This window comes from Lynx rufus, unplaced genomic scaffold (genome assembly GCF_022079265.1).
Source record: "Lynx rufus isolate CCGP_SWC_20201006 ecotype Redwood Valley unplaced genomic scaffold, mLynRuf1.p SCAF_21, whole genome shotgun sequence".
Taxonomy (NCBI): domain Eukaryota; kingdom Metazoa; phylum Chordata; class Mammalia; order Carnivora; family Felidae; genus Lynx; species Lynx rufus.
The window spans coordinates 21,005,236-21,028,114 of NW_025814836.1; the positions used below are offsets into that span (position 1 = coordinate 21,005,236).

Consider the following 22,879-nt stretch of genomic DNA (forward strand, 5'->3'; position numbering starts at 1 on the left):
TGATAGATGATAGGTAGATAGATGATAGAAAGATAGATGATAGATAGATAGATAGATAGATAGATAGATAGATAATGGGTACAGGTCTAGAAGTAGCAGTGCTAGGTCACACAGTATGCTAATGTTCTAGAATACCAAACTTTTTCAAAATGGTCATACTGCTGCGCCTTCCCACTAGCACTTGGTATCGTCACCACTATGTTGTCATTCTGCTTGGTGTTCACTGGTATCTCAATATGGCCAACTTGCATTTTTCTGATGATTAATTAGGTTGGACACCTTTCTCATGTTCTTATCAGCTATTGGCTATCAGAAGAGACTCTTTGAGATCTTTTGAACAAATGTATTCTCTGTCAAGTGACTATTTAAAAGTGGCACCACCTATTTAAAAATATAAACCACATATTATCAGTCTTACACTACCCTTATGCACAAATTACGCTCTGTCTTGCCCTGCTCTCCTTCTTTCTTGGGTCTTCTTTTGTCTCCCCAGCAGACTACAAGCATCTTCAGAACAGAGGCTGTGATGTCTGCTCCGTCTCCCCTATTGCAACCACCGGGCAAAAGATTCTTGCCAACTGATTTAAAGCCACAATTTGGGGAAAACCTAACCTTGGGTTATACTCAGATGTGTTCTCTGAAAGTCCACAATTACCCTGCACCAATATGAGAACAGCCTCAAGAAGAGGGAGCCTGCACAAAGCAGTAAAATCTAAAGAGGAGGAGAAACAGGAAACACCATTTCTCGACCGTTCTCTAGAGTAAATGAGTGTCTTCTCCCGGGGCTGGAGTCTGGGTGGATCCCCTGGGCTGCAAATGTTGTAAAATCCTGGGGCACTCGTCTCCTCCACATTCCCAGACCCAAGGAGAGAAGAAAACCATCTTAAAAAGATGAACACAGGGGCGCCTGGGTGGCGCAGTCGGTTAAGCGTCCGACTTCAGCCAGGTCACGATCTCACGGTCTGTGAGTTCGAGCCCCGCGTCAGGCTCTGGGCTGATGGCTCGGAGCCTGGAGCCTGTTTCCCATTCTGTGTCTCCCTCTCTCTCTGCCCCTCCCCCGTTCATGCTCTGTCTCTGTCTGTCCCAAAAATAAAAAAAAAAAAAAAAAAAAAGATGAACACAGAAACACATTTTCTGCATTATCCAATCCAGGTACTGTCCTTTAACACCTGACCACTCAGTGAGGAACATTTCCCAAGGTTTGGGGCCATCATTTCATTTCCTGCTCAAAGCACAAAAATGTCCATTTCATTTACCAGTCCCCAGACGGATATTGGAATGCCCAGTGGATTAGTGTCTCCCGATAAATTAAAAGTTTCAGAGCAGTGCAGAATCCTTGTTTGGAGACAAAATTAGAAATCTTTCCACTCCCCTGGTCCAAGCTGTTTAAAGACTTTCTTGCTTATCTGACCATCCTGCGTCTATGGAGGTACACTGAACAAGTTTATTCTCAGGCAGTCTAGCAATAATAATGATTAGCCTTCACAGAAAATATACTCTAGTTCCTTATTTATTTTCCAGATCCTTGGTCAGCAGACAATGCCTACTTTTGTAAAATATACATATATTTTTTCTAATAGATGTGTGTGTGTGTGTGTGTGTGTGTGTGTGTGTGTGTGTGGAGAGAGAGAGAGAGAGAGAGAGAGAGAGAGAGACAGCAGTTGTAACGGGTAGCATATGGCCCTCAAAGCCTAAGATATTTATTATCTGGCCCTTTTAGAGAAAAGGTTCAGCACCCCCTATTCCAGCTGGTCAGTGTAAGCTTGGAAGGCCATATGTCATGTGTCTAAGCACATTCAATAAGACCAACACTGAGAATGATGGTGATAATAAAAACCAGTAGCAAGTACTCTTTATTGAGCATTTACTATGTCCCAAACAATGGATGAACAATTTTACATGTTGTGTGATTTCATCACCAATGCTTTTTTTTTTTTTTCCAACGTTTATTTATTTTTGGGACAGAGAGAGACAGAGCATGAACGGGGGAGGGGCAGAGAGAGAAGGAGTCACAGAGTCGGAAACAGGCTCCAGGCTCCGAGCCATCAGCCCAGAGCCCGACGCGGGGCTCGAACTCACGGACCGCGAGATCGTGACCTGGCTGAAGTCGGACGCTTAACCAACTGCGCCACCCAGGCGCCCCTCATCACCAATGCTTTTAAGGAAGGATATTATATTTCCCATTGTACAGATAAAGAAACTGAGGGCTGGAGATGTTAAGTGTCTTGTGTGAGGTTGCACAGCTAATCAGGGGCAGCGTGGGGTCTCCCTCAGGCTCTCTGACTCCCCCGCTATCCCTGGGGGCTGCAGAGCATCTGTGGAGGCCATCTGCCCTCTGTGGACAGGAAATATGCAGGCACACAAGACTGTGAATATACAGACCCCAAAGTCACAGAAGCATGGAACTGTCATTGTGAATGGTTTGGTTGGAGCCCTCAGTGCTAAGGGCGGGACCCTTTTAAGGTCCCAGTGAGAGTCCTCATGGGGGGGCGGTATCTCTTGCTCTCAGCCCAGGACACCAGGCAGAATTCACCCTCCTCTCAGAGGCCTTCCTGTGGCACCCATGGAGGTCAGCCCACGCTCCAGAGCAGGGCTCCTGACACCTACTTGGCCCTTGTCCGTACAAATCATGTTCAAAGATTTGTTTAGCACTGATTTATAGGAGAAGCTGTTCTCTGCAGGCGGAGCGCGGGGTGGGGAACCGGTGCTAAGTCTCTTCTCTACCACCCCACACAATTCAGCTCCTGCACTGCTGGTTCAGCAAGACAAAAGTCCTGTGGTTCCTGGGTCCGTCTAAGTACCTGCCAGGAGGCAGTTACCCTCGGGGGTCTGAGCCCGGATCACATGCGTGGGGGTATAAGAAATTTTTCCGGGTTCACTCACTAGTCTCCCTGTGCTTAGTTAGTAGCTGGTCCTTCCCCACTCTTCTCCTTCTATTCCCAGTGACGTCTGCTGCCCTTGACCGGGGGCTCCCAGATTCTCCTTCAGCCGCCCACCCTTCACTCAATTCTATTCCTGAGAAACGTCAAGTGACTCTCCAGGCACGGACGACACATCCTGTTGAGGTCACTGAGGAGGGAGGAGGGCCAGATGGGGACAAGGATGGGGACCCAGGCCCTTTCACAGGCTAACGTGCTCCTCTAGCTGCGCCTCAGGCACAGCCCCCTTAGGTGCCGTAGTTCTTGACTTCCAAAGTCAGGGGAAGTCGGTGTGGATCCAACGGAAATCTCGCTGCCCTTAGAGCAAGGGCCCCTGATTACAATGGATGAAGAATGCCCCTTTACACCAGGAATGGAGCGAGCCTCTCCCGCCTGCTCCCCGGCCCCCAGCACCCCCTCCTCCTTCCTGGGGCCCGCAGACCTCTGGGATTTACCTTCACGGCCACGAGCATCTTGTCCTTGGTCGGGCTGAGGTTGTAGCACTCGGCCAGGAAGACCTTGCCAAAGGCTCCCTCGCCCAGTTCCCGCTTCAACACGATGTCCCTCCTCTTAATGTGCTGCACGTCTGTAGGAGGGGGACAGAGGGGAGAGCAGCTGATCAGTCCTAGGCACCTGTCCTCATGACAGCAGGGGGTTCTACTTCTGGGTCCACAGCCAGGGAGAGGCAGACGCGGCCAGGAACCCCAACTCGGGCATGACAACGGGCATCACGTTGTGGTTTCAGTCTGACGCAGAACCAAATCTCACCTCTGTCCCTGACCCACCCCAAACCTGTCTAACAACAGCTGCCTCAGCTGGAAAACAGAATCAACAGTAGCTAAAGCACAGGATTCTGGTATAACTAGTTAGTGTGTGTGTGTGTGTGTGTGTGTGTGTGTGTGTGTGTGTGTGATATACACACATATAGATCAGTCTCAACAGCTACTCTCATGTCACAGGAATCCCCTGGGCATAGTGCACATTCTGATTCAGTCAGTAGCTCTGAGAATCTGCACTTCTAACAAACCCTCAGGTAACCTGTGTGCTGTGGGCCCTTGGACCGCACTTGGAATCGTGAGGTCTCTGGGGTGTTCAAAATCAGATTTGAATCCTGACTCCACCTCCTTGCTCGTTTTTTGGGCTTGGGGAAGTTATTTCATCCCAGTGCCTCGATGTCCTCATCTATAAAATGGGATTAACACCAATACCTTTCTTGTTGAAGTTTTGTAAAGATATGAGATAATCCATTTGAAGAGTTTGGCCCAGCACCTGGGACAATGTGTGTGTGTGTGTGTGTGTGTGTGTGTGTGTGCGTGTGTGCGCGCACGCGCACACACGCACACACACACACGATTCTTGTTATACAAGAATGGCTGTCACAATCCTAGCACGGTGCCTGGTTTGTGATAGAGATGACTCTGTGGCAGCTAAATTATCTGGGGGAAGCCTTTACTTGACAAATCCCTCTCCTCTGGAAGACCAATGAGATCATGAAAGCCAAGTCCAGAGACTGTCCCAGAACCACGGTCCAGGCAGAGAACAGCTGTGACCCCCTCCACTAATTCAGCAGGCTAAGTCCATCTGCCAGGAGAAAGCAGAGATATCACCTCAGCCGTCCCATCTACTTGGAAAGAATGCTACGAAGGAATAGAACGAGCAGGGGGCTAGTGATGTAAGGCACAAGCCAGAGGTTTGCTCACTGACCTTCCCCTTAACTGTGCAACAGGCAGAAGCCCACTAAACATCTGTATTAACACTACAAAGAGCATTGCAGAGCCAGGAAAGAGGATTGTCTCAAATGACCTTGTCCCAAACTGAAAACCGAAGACAGAGGACTATGGCAGACTGTCCCCATGAGCGAGGACACATGTGACGGGAACAGACGAGGGTGGCTGCAAGGCTTTGCTTAGTGTTTTGGTTGGCTTGGGAATTCCTTTCAGAATAGGCTATACAAACCTCTTTGTTTTTGTTTTTGTTTTGTTTTTTCCTATCAGAATTCTTGGTCTCCCCACGGTGTCCCAGATGACCCGCGGATCTGTGGGAGGAAGCATTTACAGAGCATTTTTCTCTCCTCCCCCGCAAGACAGAGCTGCAGGCTCCCAGCGGCTGGTGGCCGCTCCTCACGGGCCACGTGACTGCCAGGTGGTGGCTGTGCTCTGCAGGGCTTTGCCCCAGTCTTCGCAACAAGGGAATTAAAAATTGGTTCCCTTCTTTACACCCTCTGTTGCTATTTCTTAGCCTCTGAGGAATGGTATTCGTCGGCCTTGAAGGGGAAGGCTAAAGAGTCTCCCACTGAGACAAAATGGGAGGTCAGGACCTGTCTCGGGGGAGGCCATCTGCTCATCACGGCATAATCATTCCCGGGTGACTAGTGATGACGCACGGGGTCCTGCAAGGTGAACATCCTGGCGTGGCCGTGGAGTGGAAATGGGCTGGGAAGGCAGCTTTATAAGGCCACGTCTGCACTTCTGAACATTGCAAGGACTGGTAAGGAATGAGAGGTCAGGGGCACCTGGATCGAGACCTGGATCCTCCACACAGTGTGGGCTTGGGTGCCTCACAAAGCATCTTAGGACTCAGTTTCCTTATCTATAAAATGGGTGTGGGAAGATAACACAAGTTCTACTCACCTACTACACGAGCCATTGCATATGAAGGTTTGTAATTCCTTAAGTCTTCTTAAGTGTTGCATCATTATGGATATTATTTTACAAGCAGGAGAAACAAGGGACAAGTCAGGAGTCCCCAGCTGACGGCTGAGACGGGAGTAGAATCCAGAGCATCAGGACAGGCCAGAGTGGCCAAACCACTAGGGACAAGCTCCCTCTGGCCCCAGACCCCACCCCAGACCCCAGCCTCCCTCGGCACTGTAAGAGGGCAGTGTTGTTCTCAAACCTGAGCTGCCACAGAATCATCTAGAAGGCTCGTTAGAGCAAATGGCTGGGTCCTTCTCCCAGAGATTCCCATTTGCTAGGTCTAGGTCGGGGCCTAAGAATTTGCCTTTCTAGTAAGTTCCTGAGTAATGCTGACGTTGCTGGTCCGGGCACCCCACTTCGAGAACCACTGGAACAGGAGGGCATGGGAAGGGGAGGAATTGGCCAGCTCTTAACAGACAGTCGTGTGTCCACAAATGCTGTATCCGTTTTTCACCATCCGAAGGCCTGCAAGCCTGGACTTACAGAGGCCCCTCCTCCCCGCCGAGCTGTGCAGCCTGGGCTGCATCAAGGTCCCTCTCGGGGCCTCAGCTACTCATGCATGTGATGGTGACCATGCCTCTCTCGCCTCCTTATGTTCCGGACACACCCCCATAAAGGCAAAGCTAACAGTATATAAATCTCTGGGTCCCTTGGTCCAGCTCCGGGCTGGGCCACCTCACCAGCCCTGCGAGCTCTCCTCACTCACGGTAGCCGGGAGCAGGATGAAAACGGAAGGACGGGGGAGCTCCACAGTGAGTGGGCTCTGGTGTTCGGCTTCCGAGTCTCGGAGCCCGCTCCCTCCTCTCCCTCCCTCGGCAGCAAGAATCACAGGCCCTGAAAGGTTCGGGCAAGTCAGGTGGAGGCGGCAAAGAGAGGACCGTTTCTCAACCCTCCCTCCACATCCCAGGACTTGACAGTGTGGCAGCAGCTATGGAGCCCCAACCACGGGAGGGGGCAGTGTTAACAGCCGTGGGCCTTGCACAGTCATGGGGGGGGGGCAGGGGGGAAGGTAAGCACGTTACTGCAAACACGAAGCAGAAGCCTCCCACGGACCCAAGTGTCTTCCCCAAATCTGCAAACAGATCTTTTCCAAAGACTTGGAAACACCCAGTGGCTCAGAATAAAACAGGCCTGGCTCACTCTTGTTGTCTTCAGGGAGAAGTATTTTGAGAGTAATACCTGAGCTTTGTCCACAAAGGGGGAGGGGAGATCTAGAAAGGGCAACGGGAGGAATGGAAAATAAAAACAGATTCCATTCCACCATAAATCCTCCCCCAGGAGAGAACACCCTCCCCCCCCTCCCCACCACCAGCCATGGTGGTAAGAAGTTCCACAAGACACCTGGAGGCTTCCGCAGAGAGAGGCTGGGTTTGGGCCAAATGCATAAGGCAAATCACTTCTGCGTGGACAGCCCCATGAGCCAACAAGACTCAAGACTCCACAACACCATCCGAGCAGCTGCCCCCACCCCACACTTAAGTTGGAAGAAGTAGGGCAAAGGGAAGTTATTCGATGGCCAATCCTACTCTTTGGTCAAATTCAATTCTGATGATAAGCACCGGAGACAAGGGCTATTGTGCCCCATTCACGGATGGGAAAATGGAAGCAGGGGCAGCTTCTTAAAGTTCACAAGGCCAGAGAGTGGCCAAGGAAGGACTCCCTCCTTCATACGGCCCCCAGCTCACGTTCTGTCCACGCCTTTCTTCCATCCTACCCTACTTCATGGCCACCAAGATCATCCGGTCCACAGAACGTCGCCCCTCCACCTTCCCTTCTTCCAACCCTATCCGACTCCTCTTACCCTGCTCATCCTGGACTCTATCACCCAAGGCAAAAGGAAGGTGCACCTTCCCAGAGGCTCGGGGGAGGAGGGGTGGGACGGGAAGAGTGTGGGAGGAGAGGGCGCTGCTCGGGCCCTGGGGATGGCTGGAGTGAGCCATTCCCATTTCTGACGTCCTCGTGTCTGTTTGGGCCCCTTTTTGTGCTTATTTTTAGCTCACACAGTGCTGCTCAGAGCTGCCTCTGGTGAAGCCATTTGACCCGCATGCCAAAAAGTGATGGATTCTCCTAGGAGGAGAGGGCATCAATCTCCTTTTACTGCCTGGCTGGCTGGCCCAGCAGAGTCTGGGTCACAAGGCTCAGACGCTGGGACACTGGCAGGGGAGGAGGAGGGAGAGGGACGCACGGCCCAGGCCGTGGGAACACCTCCCACTCTCTAGCAAGGAGGGGCTGCTACAGAGAGAGCCAGGGGGCCGGTGCCCGGTAGGAGGGGTCTTTGAGAGATGTCGCGGGCTCCTGGCACTTTCTGGCCTGACTCTTCCCTAGCTCCTTTCGACAGAGCCCCCACTTGGGGTCTGCCAAAGGAAGCCATCCGTAGGGTTTCTCGTTCCCGCCGGACAACTGGTTCATCAGACAGAACAGAATGAGGGTTTCTGGGTTTCGGTTACTGCTCCATGAATTTTCCTCTGCAGCGAGGACCAAGATATTTATACCATATGTATGGGCCTCCCTGCTGTGAGGTCTTCCAGATCTGGAGTGAGCTTGACCTAGGGCGAGATCACGAATCCAAGCAGCTCACAGCCACCTCGGTACAGAAGGTCTCAGAGCCCGTACGGTTCAGCAGGCAGACTGTGGTTACCCCCTCATCCTCGCCATGTTCCCCTGGGGGAGGTGCCTCACCCAGTGCCTTCTGTGACCTACACAGGTCCACCGGACAGACAGACGTGGCCAGAGACATAGGTGACCACTGTCAGCCCCACGTTCTGGGGAAACAGGGATGTGCCAGGCATACACATTACTCAGCGCTGCCGACCAGGGACGAAGAGGAGGCATAAAACCCCCCAAAATGGTGTGGGTGAAAAACTGAGGACTTGGAAAAAGAGAGGGGTCTGTATTTGAACGCTGACCCTGCCACTCACTGGGCTGCATCCACCCTTAGGCTCTCGTTCCTTATCTGTAGAATGGGTAGGTGACTTACCCACTCGGCAGAGTTCTCAGGAGGACAGGTTTAAACTTTCTGGATAATAGAGGTAATTGGAGTGATCTGAAACACGATGGGCATTTAACACAAGTGTGTTCCTTCCTTTCTACAGGATTTTCGTTTTAGCTGAGAGCTCAGTCTACTGTAAACAAAACAGCGACTTGGAAAGAAACCTGAAGAGGGGTCAAGATATTCTCCTGAAAGAAAATGGCTGAGGCTGCTCCTGGGTGGGGGGTGGCCTCAGCACTGACTCAGGGGGCCGTCGGCAGACTGCCCAAGCCTGCCACCACCATGTCCAACCTCCTCCCTCTTCAGAGTCCAAAATAGTTTGTGGGAGGAGGTTGGTCAGACAATGGAATAAAGACATCGAAGGTAGAGACAGCCACCTAGTAAAGATTACTATTGACCAGTAGGGGAAAAAACCCCAGATTTCCCAGGGTCGGTGGTTATAAATAATTGTGGTCCTGACTCTGCTGTATGTCAAGCAGCAAAGTCATGCCCAAAGGCTGGCATGCTCCCTCAGTCAGACCCAGAATGTTTTAGCACAAGTCCACTGGCCACCTCGGTGCTTTGGCTAATGATTGTTCTAGGAGGGCGTGCACCCAGGCAGCACCCAGACCGTCCTCCCCTGAAGGCTGTTTCCTAAGGGACTCAGAAGCAGGCCGTCCCAGCAGCCCGAAGGGACTTCAGCCCTTAGCTGAAGCCTGATGGGTTCTCCTGACCACCCTGCCTTCCCTTCTCACCTGGCCCGTTGTCATACCCGGTTCCTAACTTTCTCCCATCAACTCTGTCTCACTCTGTGCTTGTCTCTTAGCTTATGGTGTTACCCCTGGCGCCCTTACTGATAATAAAAATAAGTTCCGTCAATAGAGCACTCACCCTGAGCCAGGCACCATGCAGTGTGCAACGTGTGGTCCTGCCTTCACAGCTGTCTTAAACACAACGTGCTGCTGAAGTTCAAGGTGATAAAGCAATATGCTCAAGGTCACCCAGCTGGTAGAGGTGGCCCATCAGACTCTACAGTCCAGTGCCACCCGGCTCCCCGTCACTCGTGACAGCCCCCTCACCTCTGTCACTTGTACCCTCGTGGAAGGCGCTGCTTTCTGAACCGGCAACTGTGATTGGTGGAAACCAATCCCATCCCTAAGGACAGACACAGAATCATTTCCAGCGGAACCTGTTCTCGCCACCCTCGGCTGTCACCCTCCGAGCTCAACACGGGCAGCACGACGGCCTCTGGAGATGAGGCTGGCACCAGAAGGTAGAAACCCAAGGCCCCCTCACAGAAGAACAGAGGGGCTCGACAGCCTTGGGGCTCTCACATTACAAGGTAAGTCCTGAGGGCGCCTGTGTGGTGAAGGAGGAGGGAGATTCTTGGCAGGCAAGGGGGGAAGAGGGAACAAAGGAGGAATGAAGAATCTCTGAGAATTTGCACTCGCCGGACCCCAGGGTCTCAGGCTGCCAAAAATGCTCAGAAGAAAACATCAATTCAATACCACACATTTAATTGCACATGAAATGGAATGTCTCTAAATGGAAGAATAACATTCCCGGAGCTCCAACGGTGGGTGTTTGAAGTGGCAGGAGGGAGACGGAGGGTCAGCTCTGAAATCTCCGAGGGGGAAGGAGACTGCCGAGAGAGGGCAGGACGCCTGCTTTCGCTAGAGGTAGGAATTTCTGCCTGCCAGTCCAGACCCATCCTCTCCGCTTCTCACGGCCCCACTGGCTGCATGTGGCCTCACGCCGCCGGGCGGCGGGGCAAGAGGAACGCATTTCCCCTTTGGTCTTGCTGAAGAGCATAGCCAGGGAAGCGTGCACCCTGGCCAGAGGCAGACCCTGTGCGCCGGCCGCAGCTGACCCGGCCAGTCCTCCGCCTGGACGGAAAAGCGCAGCGGGGCTGACCCATCCCAGTAAGCCACGCTTGCGAAGCAATCCCCAGATGACTGACGGGCTAGGAAAACAAGAGGGCCTCCTGAGTTCGTGTCAAGGATCGGTCTAAGAGAAGACGTTTCAAAGGCTGGAGAGCCGGCCCAAGGAAAGCTGCAGAATTTTTCTTGGAGGTCTAGAATTTAGCATCTGCCTCCGGCTACTCAGCAAACGGGGATGGGGGTGGGGGGTGGGTAACAGCGATATGGAAAAGGACTGTCTGCTGCTGTTGCTGCCCTGGGATGAGGCTGACCGGACTGTGAGAACCTGAGGTTTCTGCTGGCCAGTCCGCGTCCCATCCTACGGCTCATCTAGCCGGACGGGGGCTCCCCTGGCCAGCGCGAGGGCTCGGCAAAGGGTGCTGGCAGGTGTTCAAGTCAAAGAGCAACGAGGTGTGTTGTCAAAGTCGGTATGCTGAGCCCAGCAGCGGGCACAATGCACAGCAGGTGCTCACTAAATATCTGATGAATGCACGAATGTACGAGACCTCCCTTGGAAGCATTGCCGGGGACTCCGGCGAGGAGAACACCGCAAAGAGGGAGGAAGAAGGGAAGCAGAGGGAGCAGTAAAAAGAAAGGAGAGATGAGTGAGAACGGGAGAGGATCCAGGAAGTTGCAAAGAGCAGCCTTATTTATGTCCTGGCTCCACGACCGGCCCCGGGAACCAGGACCACATGGCACCAGGACCGCGTGGAGCTCCACCTGCCTACCCTCCCTCTGGGCGCTCCGTCTAAGCAGCGTGGCTCCGCGGTCTCGTGTGAGGAAGCTCAGGGTAGGCCGGGGCTCCCCTCGGGGGCACGTGCGCGCCCCGAGGCTGGAGGTAGGGGGCTAGGACGCCGAGACGCCGTGTTCCCACCAAGATGAATAAATAAATAAGACACCCTGCTGTTTCTGGAAGCGGCAGAGGGAGAGGATCAGCAGAGGACTGTCTGTTCTGGGGTGATTTCCAGCTCACGTTTCCTGACACAAGAAGTTCAGGAGACAGCGGGAGGAAAGTTCAGATGTGTCCCTGCCCGCAGGTGCTGCCCCTGGAGCTGCACCCACGAGCTCAGGCGTTTACTGACACCCGGGGGCCCCTGCCATGCGTCTCCCTAGCCAAGTCTGCCTTGTGTGCCCACTGGCCTCGCCTACGTGTCGCGCTGGTCCTTCCCATGGTGAGAGGACCCCTCTGGCTCTCATTAAGCACTGACTGCCCGAGAGTAAAGAGCAAAGGAGCTCCCCGAGGAAAGCATCTGGAATTGAGCAGCTAGGTGCTGAAAGATGAAACTCAGGCTCCAACTGGAAATCTGTCCCTCCAGCAACTTGCCTGGCGCCCATCCTCTCCCCTTCCTCTGGCCTGGATCTTTCCTTTGCAACCTGACGGTGACAAACCCCCACTCAAAATGCCCATATGAGGGGCTCGGTCTGCATCTCGGTCTCCCCAGAGGCCCTCCTCCGCCGGCAGCTGCCCAGGGATGCTGCTTTGGCTTGTCAGCCTGGGCATCTAACTCTGTCCCCCAAGTCCATCTTGTGGCATTGCGGCTTTTCACCGGCAAACAAATTGTTCAAGCTTGTACCTTCCCGGTCTGCAGCTCCAGGCCAAGACACAGACTACAGGGCACTGTGGAGCCTTGAGGTGGGCCAGAGGACCAGTCACCCACTCACAGAACACGCCGTCGGCCTCGAAGACGACCGGCTCCCTTACATCCAAGAGGAAGCCGAACCCGTTCGCGCAGGGGTGGGGAGGAACGGGCGTTATAAGATTTGTGTAGGCAGAGGCAACGATACATCCAAATATACAGAAACGAGCACAAAAAGAAGAAAGGACAGAAGGGGGCCCTCTTATAAGTAAGCACCAGCAGTAACAGCAAGGTGAATGAGGCAGGAGTGGGTATGAATTCACGTTCAACAACACATTTTTGGAGGCAGCAGTTGGCAATTTTCTAAGCCCGTCTCAAAGCTTCACCGTTTTCATGAGTGAAATTAAGAAAATACCCCGCTCGGGGCGCCTGGGTGGCTCAGTCAGTTGAGCGTCCGACCTCAGCCCAGGTCGTGATCACAAGTTCGAGCCCCGCATCGGGCTCGGTGCTGACAGCTCAGATCCTGGAGCCTGCTTCGGATTCTGTGTCTCCCCCGCTCTCTGCCCCTCCCCTGCTCATGCTGTCTCTCCTCCCGCTCTCAAAATACATAAAAACATTAAAACAAATTTTTAAAAATACCCCACTCAATGAATTGTCATGAGGGTTCATAGCATACTGTGTGTATAGTAATGTGTCCAAAGTGTGTTAAATATACTAATGACTGTAAAGTTTCACAAAGGAGCATGCCAGCTCTTTCCTCCCACTCACCCCCTCCTCAAACGTTCCATGATCTCTGAGTACTTACTCTTTCCAATCCTTAATTTCCTCACCTGTAAAGTTGAAATAATTTTTAAAAAGTGCCAATCGCATGGCATTGTTGTATCTGCAAATGACACAGCGGTGTTAACGCTTCGAACAATGCAGACGCACAAAGTACGTGCTCAAATCGCATTAGCCCAGAGCATCAATGCCTTCGGGGTAGTCTTGGGTATGCTACTGAGAACTCGGAGAACCTGAGAACCTGGCCCAAATCCCCAGGCTTTTTCTTCCTAAATTCCCTACATAGATGCGTAAAATAGGTCCGACAGATGGACGGATTGCTCACTCACTGTCCTCTGAGCTCACGTCATGGACTCACGCCCAAGCGTCTTCACCCACACGGTACCTCCAGCTGGGTACTCTTCTCCAGCTCCCACCAGGAGAAATCAGCCCGTGCCCCCCAGGCAACTCCGATCCCACCCGCTCCATCAGACCTCCTCCCAATCTTCCTCGAGATCCTACTATCCCCTCAGCCTGTCTATGCCCAGTGCAGAAACGGGTGTCCTGGGGCCCCCCTCTGCTTGCTCTGCTTTTCCCCCAAGTAGACTCAACTCACCCCAGGCAGCTCACAGAAAACAAGCTGAGCACATGCTTGCTACCTCACTGGAGAGAGCGAATGGCCTTAGCAAAGGCCAGTAGGGGATTTTTACATAATATACGCTGGGTATCTTGAGACACAGGACCCTGGGTTATTTGTGGGCACAGGGCCCAGCCCTTAGATCTCCCACATTCACCAGCTGCACAAGGTTGCTGCTGTCCCGTGGCCTGCAGAAGTGTGTGTGCTCTCATTCTTTCCCTGAGCAACGAACTCAGTGAAGATTTCAGTTTAGGCAACCCTAGGAAGTGAACAGGTCTCCCAGTGAGGCCATGGGGCCCCATCTTAGGGCCCTGTGGGAAGCCTTTCTTTACAAAGGTTCAACTTTAATTCTGCTTAAAGCAGGAGGCAGAAGGGCTCAGTCTGAGAGAAGGTGAGTGCGGTTCCCAAGGGAAGGGAAGGCAGGACACCCAGGCCTTGGGAATTCAGAAACGCATCTTCCCTTCTGGGGCCCTCGGGGTCTTTCAAGAAATAGCTCTCCTCTATGCAGGGCTTAAACTCAGGACATAGTTGGAACCGTCTAGGTCATACCTCTGCCCTCTTTGAGAGGACTTCCACGCCTGGGGGCGTGGGATGCAGGAGATGCCTCCCAGTGGCTCTGGTCACCCTGCTTCCTGTCTGCTCCGAGGGGTTGTGGTGACAAACCTCACCTGCTCATCCCCACATCCGCCCCTGCCCAAGGGGTCGACAGCTCCCTCGGTGCTCCCTGCTCAGCTCAGCCTCCTTCCTAGCCCCCTCAACACAGTGCTCCTTGCCGCCGGCTCACCACCAGGCCACCCCGTTATTCCTGGCCAGACTCTCCTTCACCTGACCACACCTGTTCTGCCAGACTGTTGCAGAGCCCCGAAGCTCACCTCCACGGACGGCAGAGGCTGTCAGGGACCTGGGGAGTCAGCGGCTGGGCTCCTTTCCAAGGGGATGTTCCCATTTCCAGCCCCCACTCCCAGAGCTGAGGTATCTGCCAGGCGCCTCCCCCTCTCCAAGCCTCCCGCTCAGGTCCTCTCTGTCTTCAGCCTTGTATCTGACGGGTTCAAGGTCAGAGGCCAGAGCCCACGGGTCCCCGCCACGCAGGCCCTTGGCGTGGGTAGCCCGTGCTCAGAGCAGCCCGCAGATTCGTTCCGCACGGCCTCCACACTCCCGGATCCGAGCCTCCCCTGTCGCAGTCCGTTCACTCCGCCAGCTGTTTTCCCCACCACATCCTCTGAGCTGACTTCCAAGAGTTCCCCCACACCAGATGTTAAACGCACTGGCCGGTGGCTTCCTGGCCTGTCTCCTGAACCCCCCCCCCACGCCCCGTAATTCCACAAAAAAACAAAAACAAAAACAACACAAACAAACAAAAAACAACAGAGAAAAAGTTGGAACTGGTGGAATGCTTGGTACCACCTGACCCCTGGAATCCCTCCACGGGCTCGGTGGCTAAGGTGAGGTCCATCCAAGTTCCACACATTTGAAGCTGCTTCTAGGGCACCCGTAAAGTCATCAGCAACACTTATATGGTGCCTTGGATCAGAAGATCATTCTTTCTAGTTCTTTTTGGCACCAAAAGAAATAGAGTCACATAGACATTTGGGCTTTGGATGGTATCTTACCGGTCCTTTGGAAGATCCCAGAAATTGGGGGTCAAGTGGCTGTTAGGACCAACGTCAGTGGAAAATTTGGAGATGTCACTGAACATCATTAGATCTGTGTTGCTGACAAGTGGCCAGCTGTCATGGTTAGATCTGGGCACTCTTGGGTAGTCCCCAAAACACCAGCATGGGGGCTCAAGGGCACGAACCTCAGGAATCCACGTAAGACAGACTCAGGAGCCTGGCTAGCAGCCATGTTCCCGTTGCCTGCGGGTGGACCTCAGCTCCCTCTTCCCACTGGCCTTGGGGACTCCTCCCCTTTCATTTTTCAAAAGAGACTGTTGTTCGGTGTGGTCACATCTACACACCCTCTGTCCCCTGTGCTCATCGTTACCACAGACCGCGGTGATCTTCCTCTCCTGATGCTTACCTGCCCCGTTCTCCACTCGCTCTTCGAAAACAAGCCCTTCCAACCCCGCCTGTCCCTTGTGCCCATGTGGGTCACTGACCTTCATCCCTGGCCTGCTTTTAGCTGCTTTCTGCAGGTTCCTCTGTTCCTGCCCGACTTTTTCCAATACATGTACTTTGTTTTTCTCTGAAATAGATCTTCACTGCAGGCTCCCCAGGCAGGCGTGAAGGGCTCCTTGAACCACCCCCCCCCATCCCCACAGCATAAAGCACAAGCAGGGCCCACAGGCCAGGCTGCCATCCCTCTCCTGCCAGCTCTTGGGAGACGCCAGTCCTGGAGCATGGTCCCTTTACACAGCCCCTCCTGGACCCACAGACTGAAGCCAGAGGAACTGAGTCAGATAAGCCATTTCCCCCACCTGTTCTTTTACCCCACAAACTGGCCCCCTTTCCTCTGAGTCTCTTCTCTGGGAATTTGCCCCCCTTTTTTTTTTTACTTTCAGCACAGAAAATGCAGAAGCTGAATGACCAGGCAGTATGGCCCGGTCCTGCAAATGTGTCTTGTGACAATTACACATGGGTGTCATCCTGTACAACGTTTCCATATCTATGAGATGTGAGATCAAACATATGGGAATCTCCAGTTACTCTGGGTCATGACTTAGGCAGAATGAATGAGGAAATCCAAGTTATAAAATCAGGAAGGAATTAAGTATTTGGATCGAAGAGCAGTCATGGAAAAAAAAAAATGTTATCTGCAATGGAGCAAAACCACTTGACAAATGTCTCATGGAAACGAGGAGAGCCCCAAAAAGGTCTCTGGCAGACCAGAGTTTGGTAAATGGAATTTGCTGGGGAGTGCTCACGATTACTGATTTAACACGTGAAAAGTCATGGCATGCTGTCCCCCTGGTGTGCGACCTCTTCTGTTGCACTTTGGCGGATGTTCGAAAGAAACCAATTAATAACTAAAACCATCTATAAGTGTATTCGTAAGCTCCTGACAGCCACCGTGATTTCAGGGGGTCTGAATTGTTTTATAAGCCCTTCTACTTCTCAAGCACAATTCCTTGGCCACAGGTTTCCCGGGAATGTGGTAGGAAAAATGAACCACGAGATGAGACAGTTTTCTGGCCCTGCGGGCAATGGAAGAACAGGGGGTGACGAGACGCTTCTGACGCCATGATGGATAAAGGCCTCAGAGGTGGCGTTACTGCAGCTCTGCTACCGACTGACTGGCTGTGTGACACTGGGCATCTTACTGAACTTCTCTGAGATGACGTCTCTTCTGAGTGTGATCCCCCTCAGGTATTGTAAGCGAATGAGATGGAATCTTCACACAGTGCCAGGCGTCCAGCGAGCCTACGCTGAGACTACGATTCATCTCTTTCTTTTCTAAGTCTATTTATTTATTTTGAGAGAGAGCACGTGCACACGTGAGCGAGTGTGGGAGGGGCAGAGAGAGAGGGAGAGAGAGAATCTGAAGCAGGCTCCACACTCAGCACGGAGCCCGATGTGGGGCTTGAACCCATGAACTGTGAGATCATGACCTGAGCCGAAACCAAGAGTTGGATGCTTAACTGACTAAGCCACCCAGGTGTCCCCGACGATTCATTTCTACTCTCTTCCCCAAGACTGTTCAGTTTGGGCTGCGTCACAAACGCTAACGCACCTTGGCATTGGTGCACTCAGAGACAAGCATACATTCGAAGGTCTTCCCTCCTCTAAAAACACACCTGTTGCATCTGTCCACCTGAAACAGGGATTTGTCTGCAGAAACCCCTGCCTGTCACTTTCGGCTATAGAAAACTCTGATCGCTCCAGGCTATAGGCCTTCAAATGGGGCCGTTCGCTTGGCTTACGGAGGCTGTTTGTTATGTGCTGTCTACTACAGAGGGTCAGGAGACCTGGGGACATGGCGAGGCACAGGGAAGCTGGAGGGCAACACGTGATAAGCTCACGGTAGGTGGAAGTCACTTGGAGTAGCTTTTATGTTGGCATATGAAGTCGTAGGAGTGGCTGAAAGTACACGGGCAAGTGAGCGCTCTGTGCCTGGGTCCTGGCTAAGACGGGCATGGAGAGAGCCGGAAAATGTCCCCCCGTGCGGGGCCCAGTAAGAAACCCATGCTCCAAACCTACCTGGCAGGTGCAGCCCACCCCAGCCCCTGCCCCGTGGCGAAGCTGGACAGATAAAAGGCCAGTTCTACAAAAGCTGTCATTTTGACAGTGATGGAAACTGGAGCCCCCCACTTCCTTGCCGAGGGGTCACATAATTCACCCATTCTGCACCGTATTCAACAAACGTGCATTGAGTTACAGCGTGTGTCAGGAACCCGGCTCTGTGCTGGGGGCGCCGCGGGGAATGAGACACTCTTCGGGGGCTCAGTGGTCCAGCGTGGAAGGCAGGTGAGTCACCAGTGCGATTCAGTGCGATGAGCCCCACGGGGAAGCAGGGAGAGGACGTCTGGGGCCCTGGAAGGTGAATCTAACTGGGTCTAGAGGAGTCGAGGAGACCGCTGTGGGGGAAAGCGATAACTCTCTCTGAGCCTCAATCTCTTCACGTATGAATGTGAAAATCTACGTTAAAATGACTTTCACGCAAGAGTCGGATGGAAAACGTTCTAGTTCTGTCGCCCGTCAACAATAGCAATAAAAATGCGTGTGTCAAGTCACTGCAGGTGCTAGTAAACAGCGAGACTCTATGTTTTGGTGGAGGGAGTGGGAGGTGGTCTGGGGGAAAGCCTCCCAGGAGAGCTGGCCTCGCTCTGACCACACCTCAACGCTCTGGTTGTGCCTAGAAATCTCCTGTCCCTGAGGCATAGTGGTGGGTTTTATGGCCTCCTTAACCAAACTGGCTCTGGCCAACACTCCTGGACACAACCTATGGAACCAGACTGCCTGGGATCAGATTCAGTCTATGTCAATCATTTTGTTCTGTGACCTCGGGAAAGTTACTTAACTCTCCGGCTGTTCGTTTCTTCATCTGTTAAAAAAATAAATAAATAAAATAAAATAAGGACATAATAATCGCAATGCCTGCCTCATAGAAGTGGGTTGAGTATAGAGGTGCCTGGCTGGTTCAGTTGGTTAAGCGTCCAACTTCAGCTCAGGTCACGATCTCGAGGTTCGTGGGTTCGAGCCCCGTGTCGGGCTCTGCGCTGTCAGCTTGGGGACTGTTTGGGTCCTCTGCCCCTCCCCTGCTCGCTCACTCTCTCAAAAAGAAACATTAAAAAAACAATAAGCGTGTTGAGTATAAGTGTCTCAGTATGTGTACCTTACAGTACCTAAATCAGGCGAGCGTCATTAAGTGTCACTGTCACCTCCATCTTCATCATCATCATGGAGATCTCCATCACCCTGGTGACCACAGTCCCACAGAGGAAGCATTTCAACTGGCGGCACCCTCCCTGTGGGAGGTTGTATGACGTCATTAAGAGGTTGGGCTTGACTCAAACCCAGGCTCCGTTGCCACTAGCTGTGTTACCGTTTTGAGCCTTGATTACCTTGTCTGTGAAATGGGCTGATAAGAGCACTTCTACCGTGGTATTGTTGTAAGATTTAATGAGACCAAGTATGGAAAGCAGGCTCGAGCAAAAGGAGCTCTCAGCACATGGTAGTGGCTATGTCACTACTGGGTTAGCTCAGAGGAAGTAAACGTTCACATCGAATCTAAATGCAGTCACTCTATCCTTTCAGGAGGACTGACACACTTAACGTGAGTGAGAAATAAATCTTCTTACTGCTTCCTTTGCCTCTCAGACACCATGAAAGAAGACAGAGACGTCGGAAGCTCGTACTAGTTCTCCAGACCGGACCGGAAGTAGATGGCCTATCACCTAGGGGAGCACATGAATTCATCTACGTAAATGCAGAAACAGGCCCCGTGTCGAGCAAGGAAGTAATGACATTGCTCTGGACACTGAAGCGTGGTGACTGGATTTCCCTGGGAGGACACCTCGAGAGAGAAGGAAGGGGAGCCTGGTAGCACGGGTGTGGCCCGTCAGCAGGGTGGCTGGAGGACTTGTCAGAACAGAAACGTCTAAGATTCAGTATTTCCTGCTTTGTGTTGCTATCACACAGTACCAAAACTATCGCAAAAGCCACTCTCTGCGCACAAAGTTCACGTATGCGTGATGTTCTGAGCGTCAAACATTTAACAAAAGGCATGTTTCACATATTGGGGATGAAGATTCAGATCAGTGACCCATGCAGGTCTTGTAATGTCGCCCAACCTGGTAAAAGCAGGGACTCTGACGTTTTCACAAGAAGCGCAAGACAATCTCAGCCTCCCCATCCCCAGACATCCTTGGACACACGGTGGGGGAGGGGAATGAATGTGTGGGGTGGGGCTCGAAGGATGCTCGGCTGTCATCTGGCTTGTGAAGTCATCCTCGTTGTCCAAATCCCTCCCCACCCTCTCTGCTTTGTCTTTCACGTGTGGCACGGCCGAAAGAGAAATCATGCTTTTCATCCCAGCACCTGCCCTTTTCAGGGCCTTCCTGTGTATAAATGGCACTCCTTTTCACTCCGTGACCCGAGCCCCCCAAGCCACCAGTTTTCCTTGATGGCTCTCTCCCACATGCCACCAATGGCCATCAATAAATCCTGTCGACTGCAGCCGCCAAACATGTCTTAAATCTGTCCCCATCCACTTCTTCCCATCCTGACACCTTCACCCTCATCCAAGCCACGATGGCCTCTCATCCAGGTGATGGGCCCCTATCTGAGCTTCCATTCTCCCCCCGCCCCTCACTCCCGTCCCAAATCCCCCACTCTGGAACACGGTCAGCCGGCCAGGGTCACCTTTAATAAAAAGCAAAGAAGGAAACTTCATATCCCTCCCCTACATCAAATCTGAGTTTAGAATGAAAAGCAAGCTTGCTCTGTCGTTGCTTATGGGATCTGATCCTGTCTACCCCGATCTCATCACCAGCCCTCCTCCTGTACCCACCCACCCCTCCACTGTCCTCTCCTGCCCTTCCTTCTCACCTCACACATTTCAAGCTAGATGACACTTTAGAGCCTGACAGCAGCCACTACTTGTCCCCGAGTGCCCACTCTGCAGCCATTCAACTGAAAGGGGTCACTTCTATCCCAGGACGTTGTTTTAATTTTCATGCATAGCACAGCACGGCTACCATTGGAAAATGGTCTTACCAACTCATTTATCTATCTGCTTATCATCTGGGCTCCCCAGTGGAAAACCAGCTGTGCAAAAGCTAAGACTCCTTGGGGTCTCCATCAATACTGTTGTACCCCAGTAGCTCAACACCTATAAGTTGAATAGATCAGTGGGTGCCTTGGTGGGTTTTATCATCGTTATTACCTAGGGTCCTGTGACCCTGAAAACACTGAGGGAGGACTGGAGATAGAGTACCAGGCAAGGTGGCGGCAGCTTTAGCAGAACCGAATTCTGAAACCCAGGCAGATGTGCTAGTTCTTAAACCAGGGCAGGGCCAGCAGGAAGGAAATCACAGCTCTGAGTTGCATAGATCCCATCGGCACACTCAAGAACGTCAACATTATTGAACATCAGAACCTCGAGTTCTCCATCTCTCCTGAAATCCAACTCAACCTGAGACTCTACACTCAGGCTCAGGCTCGATCACAGCATTAACCCATTAAACCACAGATGCCAACGAACAGGGCCATTTCTTCAACTGGAAAGTCCTCAACTACATTGCAGTTAGGTGGGCCCCATGAACCTCTTCAAGGGTAACAGCTAGGAAGAGGCAAGGTGTGGGACTCGTTCAATCTCTGGGACACCTGAAGGAGGGATCCTTGTATGGGGTCAAGTCAAGCTCCCGGGAGGGTGGGAAAGGATGAAGGATGTCGTCTGCTGTGTTTCCCTGGCTGCATCCTTCTAGGCAAAGTGAGGAGCAGACCCAAAATTTGGCTTTGATGCAGGCAAAGTCAAAAGGGCAGAGAAATTGAGATCAGCCAAAACTCACTGCAGTGAAAACAGGTAGTGTTTGCCCCCCTTATGAATTAAAGTTCATCAATATCTGGGTCCCCTTCCCAACAAGAGTGACCCAGAACTTCCTTCCAAGGGGACAACAGAAAAACTACCCCCGCTATAAACCAACTCAGTCCTGAATGCCTTTGTTTTCTACCTCGCTAAGGAAATAGAAATTCCCTCAATTGCCTCTCCTCAGTTTTACTTCCTTCATTTTTAGCTTTCCCTCTGGTCTTAGATGGAGTTCTTTTTTCCAAGGTTAATCCCTCTACCCAAGCTTTTGTCCTCAGCTTTTTCCGTCTACTTTTTGAATATTTTAAAAAAAAATTTTTTTTTCAACGCTTTTTATTTATTTTTGGGACAGAGAGAGACAGAGCATGAACGGGGGAGGGGCAGAGAGAGAGGGAGACACAGAATCGGAAACAGGCTCCAGGCTCCGAGCCATCAGCCCAGAGCCTGACGCGGGGCTCGAACTCACGGACCGCGAGATCGTGACCTGGCTGAAGTCAGACGCTTAACCGACTGCGCCACCCAGGTGCCCTACTTTTTGAATATTGCCCAACTAGTACTTACCTCTGTTTGGTACTTTAAGTCTCTCCTTCCTGCTGACCTCTCATCTACAGGATAAGGTTCCCCCTATCCTAATAAAAAGCATCCCCCCACATTAATGAAAAGCACTCAGGGACCCTATCTCTTCCCCCTGGAAATTTCTCCCGTGTTCCCCTTCATTACCAGACTCACGGGTAGTTCACTACTCATGCTGTCTACCATTCTTCATCTGCTTACTCATTTCTCAAGGCTTTGCACCCTTATCACCTCACCCTGAGACCCACCCATCACAATTTCACAGTGATCTCCTGATGCCCAAATCAAACGGCTTTTTCTTAGTCCTCACTCGATGCCGGTGAACCTCAAAAGCCCTTCACAGTCTAACCAAAGCTTATCTGAGCTCCCTCACCCTTAGCCATCTTGCTAAGAACGAAGAGGGTGATCACTTATCCTGCGAGATACGGCTCCGCACAGGATTCTGCAATTCCAGGGAGCCCAAACGCACACATATTGATCACAAGGTCATGTACGACTGCGTCGCGCACGGCCACCTCTCCATGAAGCTGCAACCCCACGTGAATCATCTTTGCAACCCTGATGCGCAGCCCCACCCTTTGCGTGAAGTTTCCATCAGTAAATAATCGCGCTCATTAAATCACTGAACATCATTAAGGGAGTGTGTGTCACTGAGGCATAAGAAACCTCAGGTGGCTGTATGGGCGCACTTCCAGAGAAACTGAAAGCGCTCTTTGCTGGGAGATCTTTAAAAAGGAAAGGAGTATTTAATTAATGCCTTCGCGAGTAACTTTGGAAAAATGAACAACTATTTACCAAGCACCCACCGTGCCGGGCTCCGAAGCATTAACAGTCTGCACACTGGCATGCCAGCTGTAGCGGGAACTG

General features: G+C 52.2%; 1 protein-coding gene across 2 annotated transcripts in view; it reads right to left on the reverse strand.

Annotated features, from left to right (window-relative positions):
• Positions 1–22,879, reverse strand: part of NTRK3 (neurotrophic receptor tyrosine kinase 3) — a 380,742-nt gene that overhangs the window by 59,543 nt on the left and 298,320 nt on the right. For both annotated transcript variants that reach the window (XM_047086792.1, XM_047086791.1), the window contains one exon: positions 3,374–3,504. In XM_047086792.1, the coding sequence (XP_046942748.1) occupies positions 3,374–3,504 (131 nt within the window). The remainder of the gene's footprint in view (positions 1–3,373; positions 3,505–22,879) is intronic.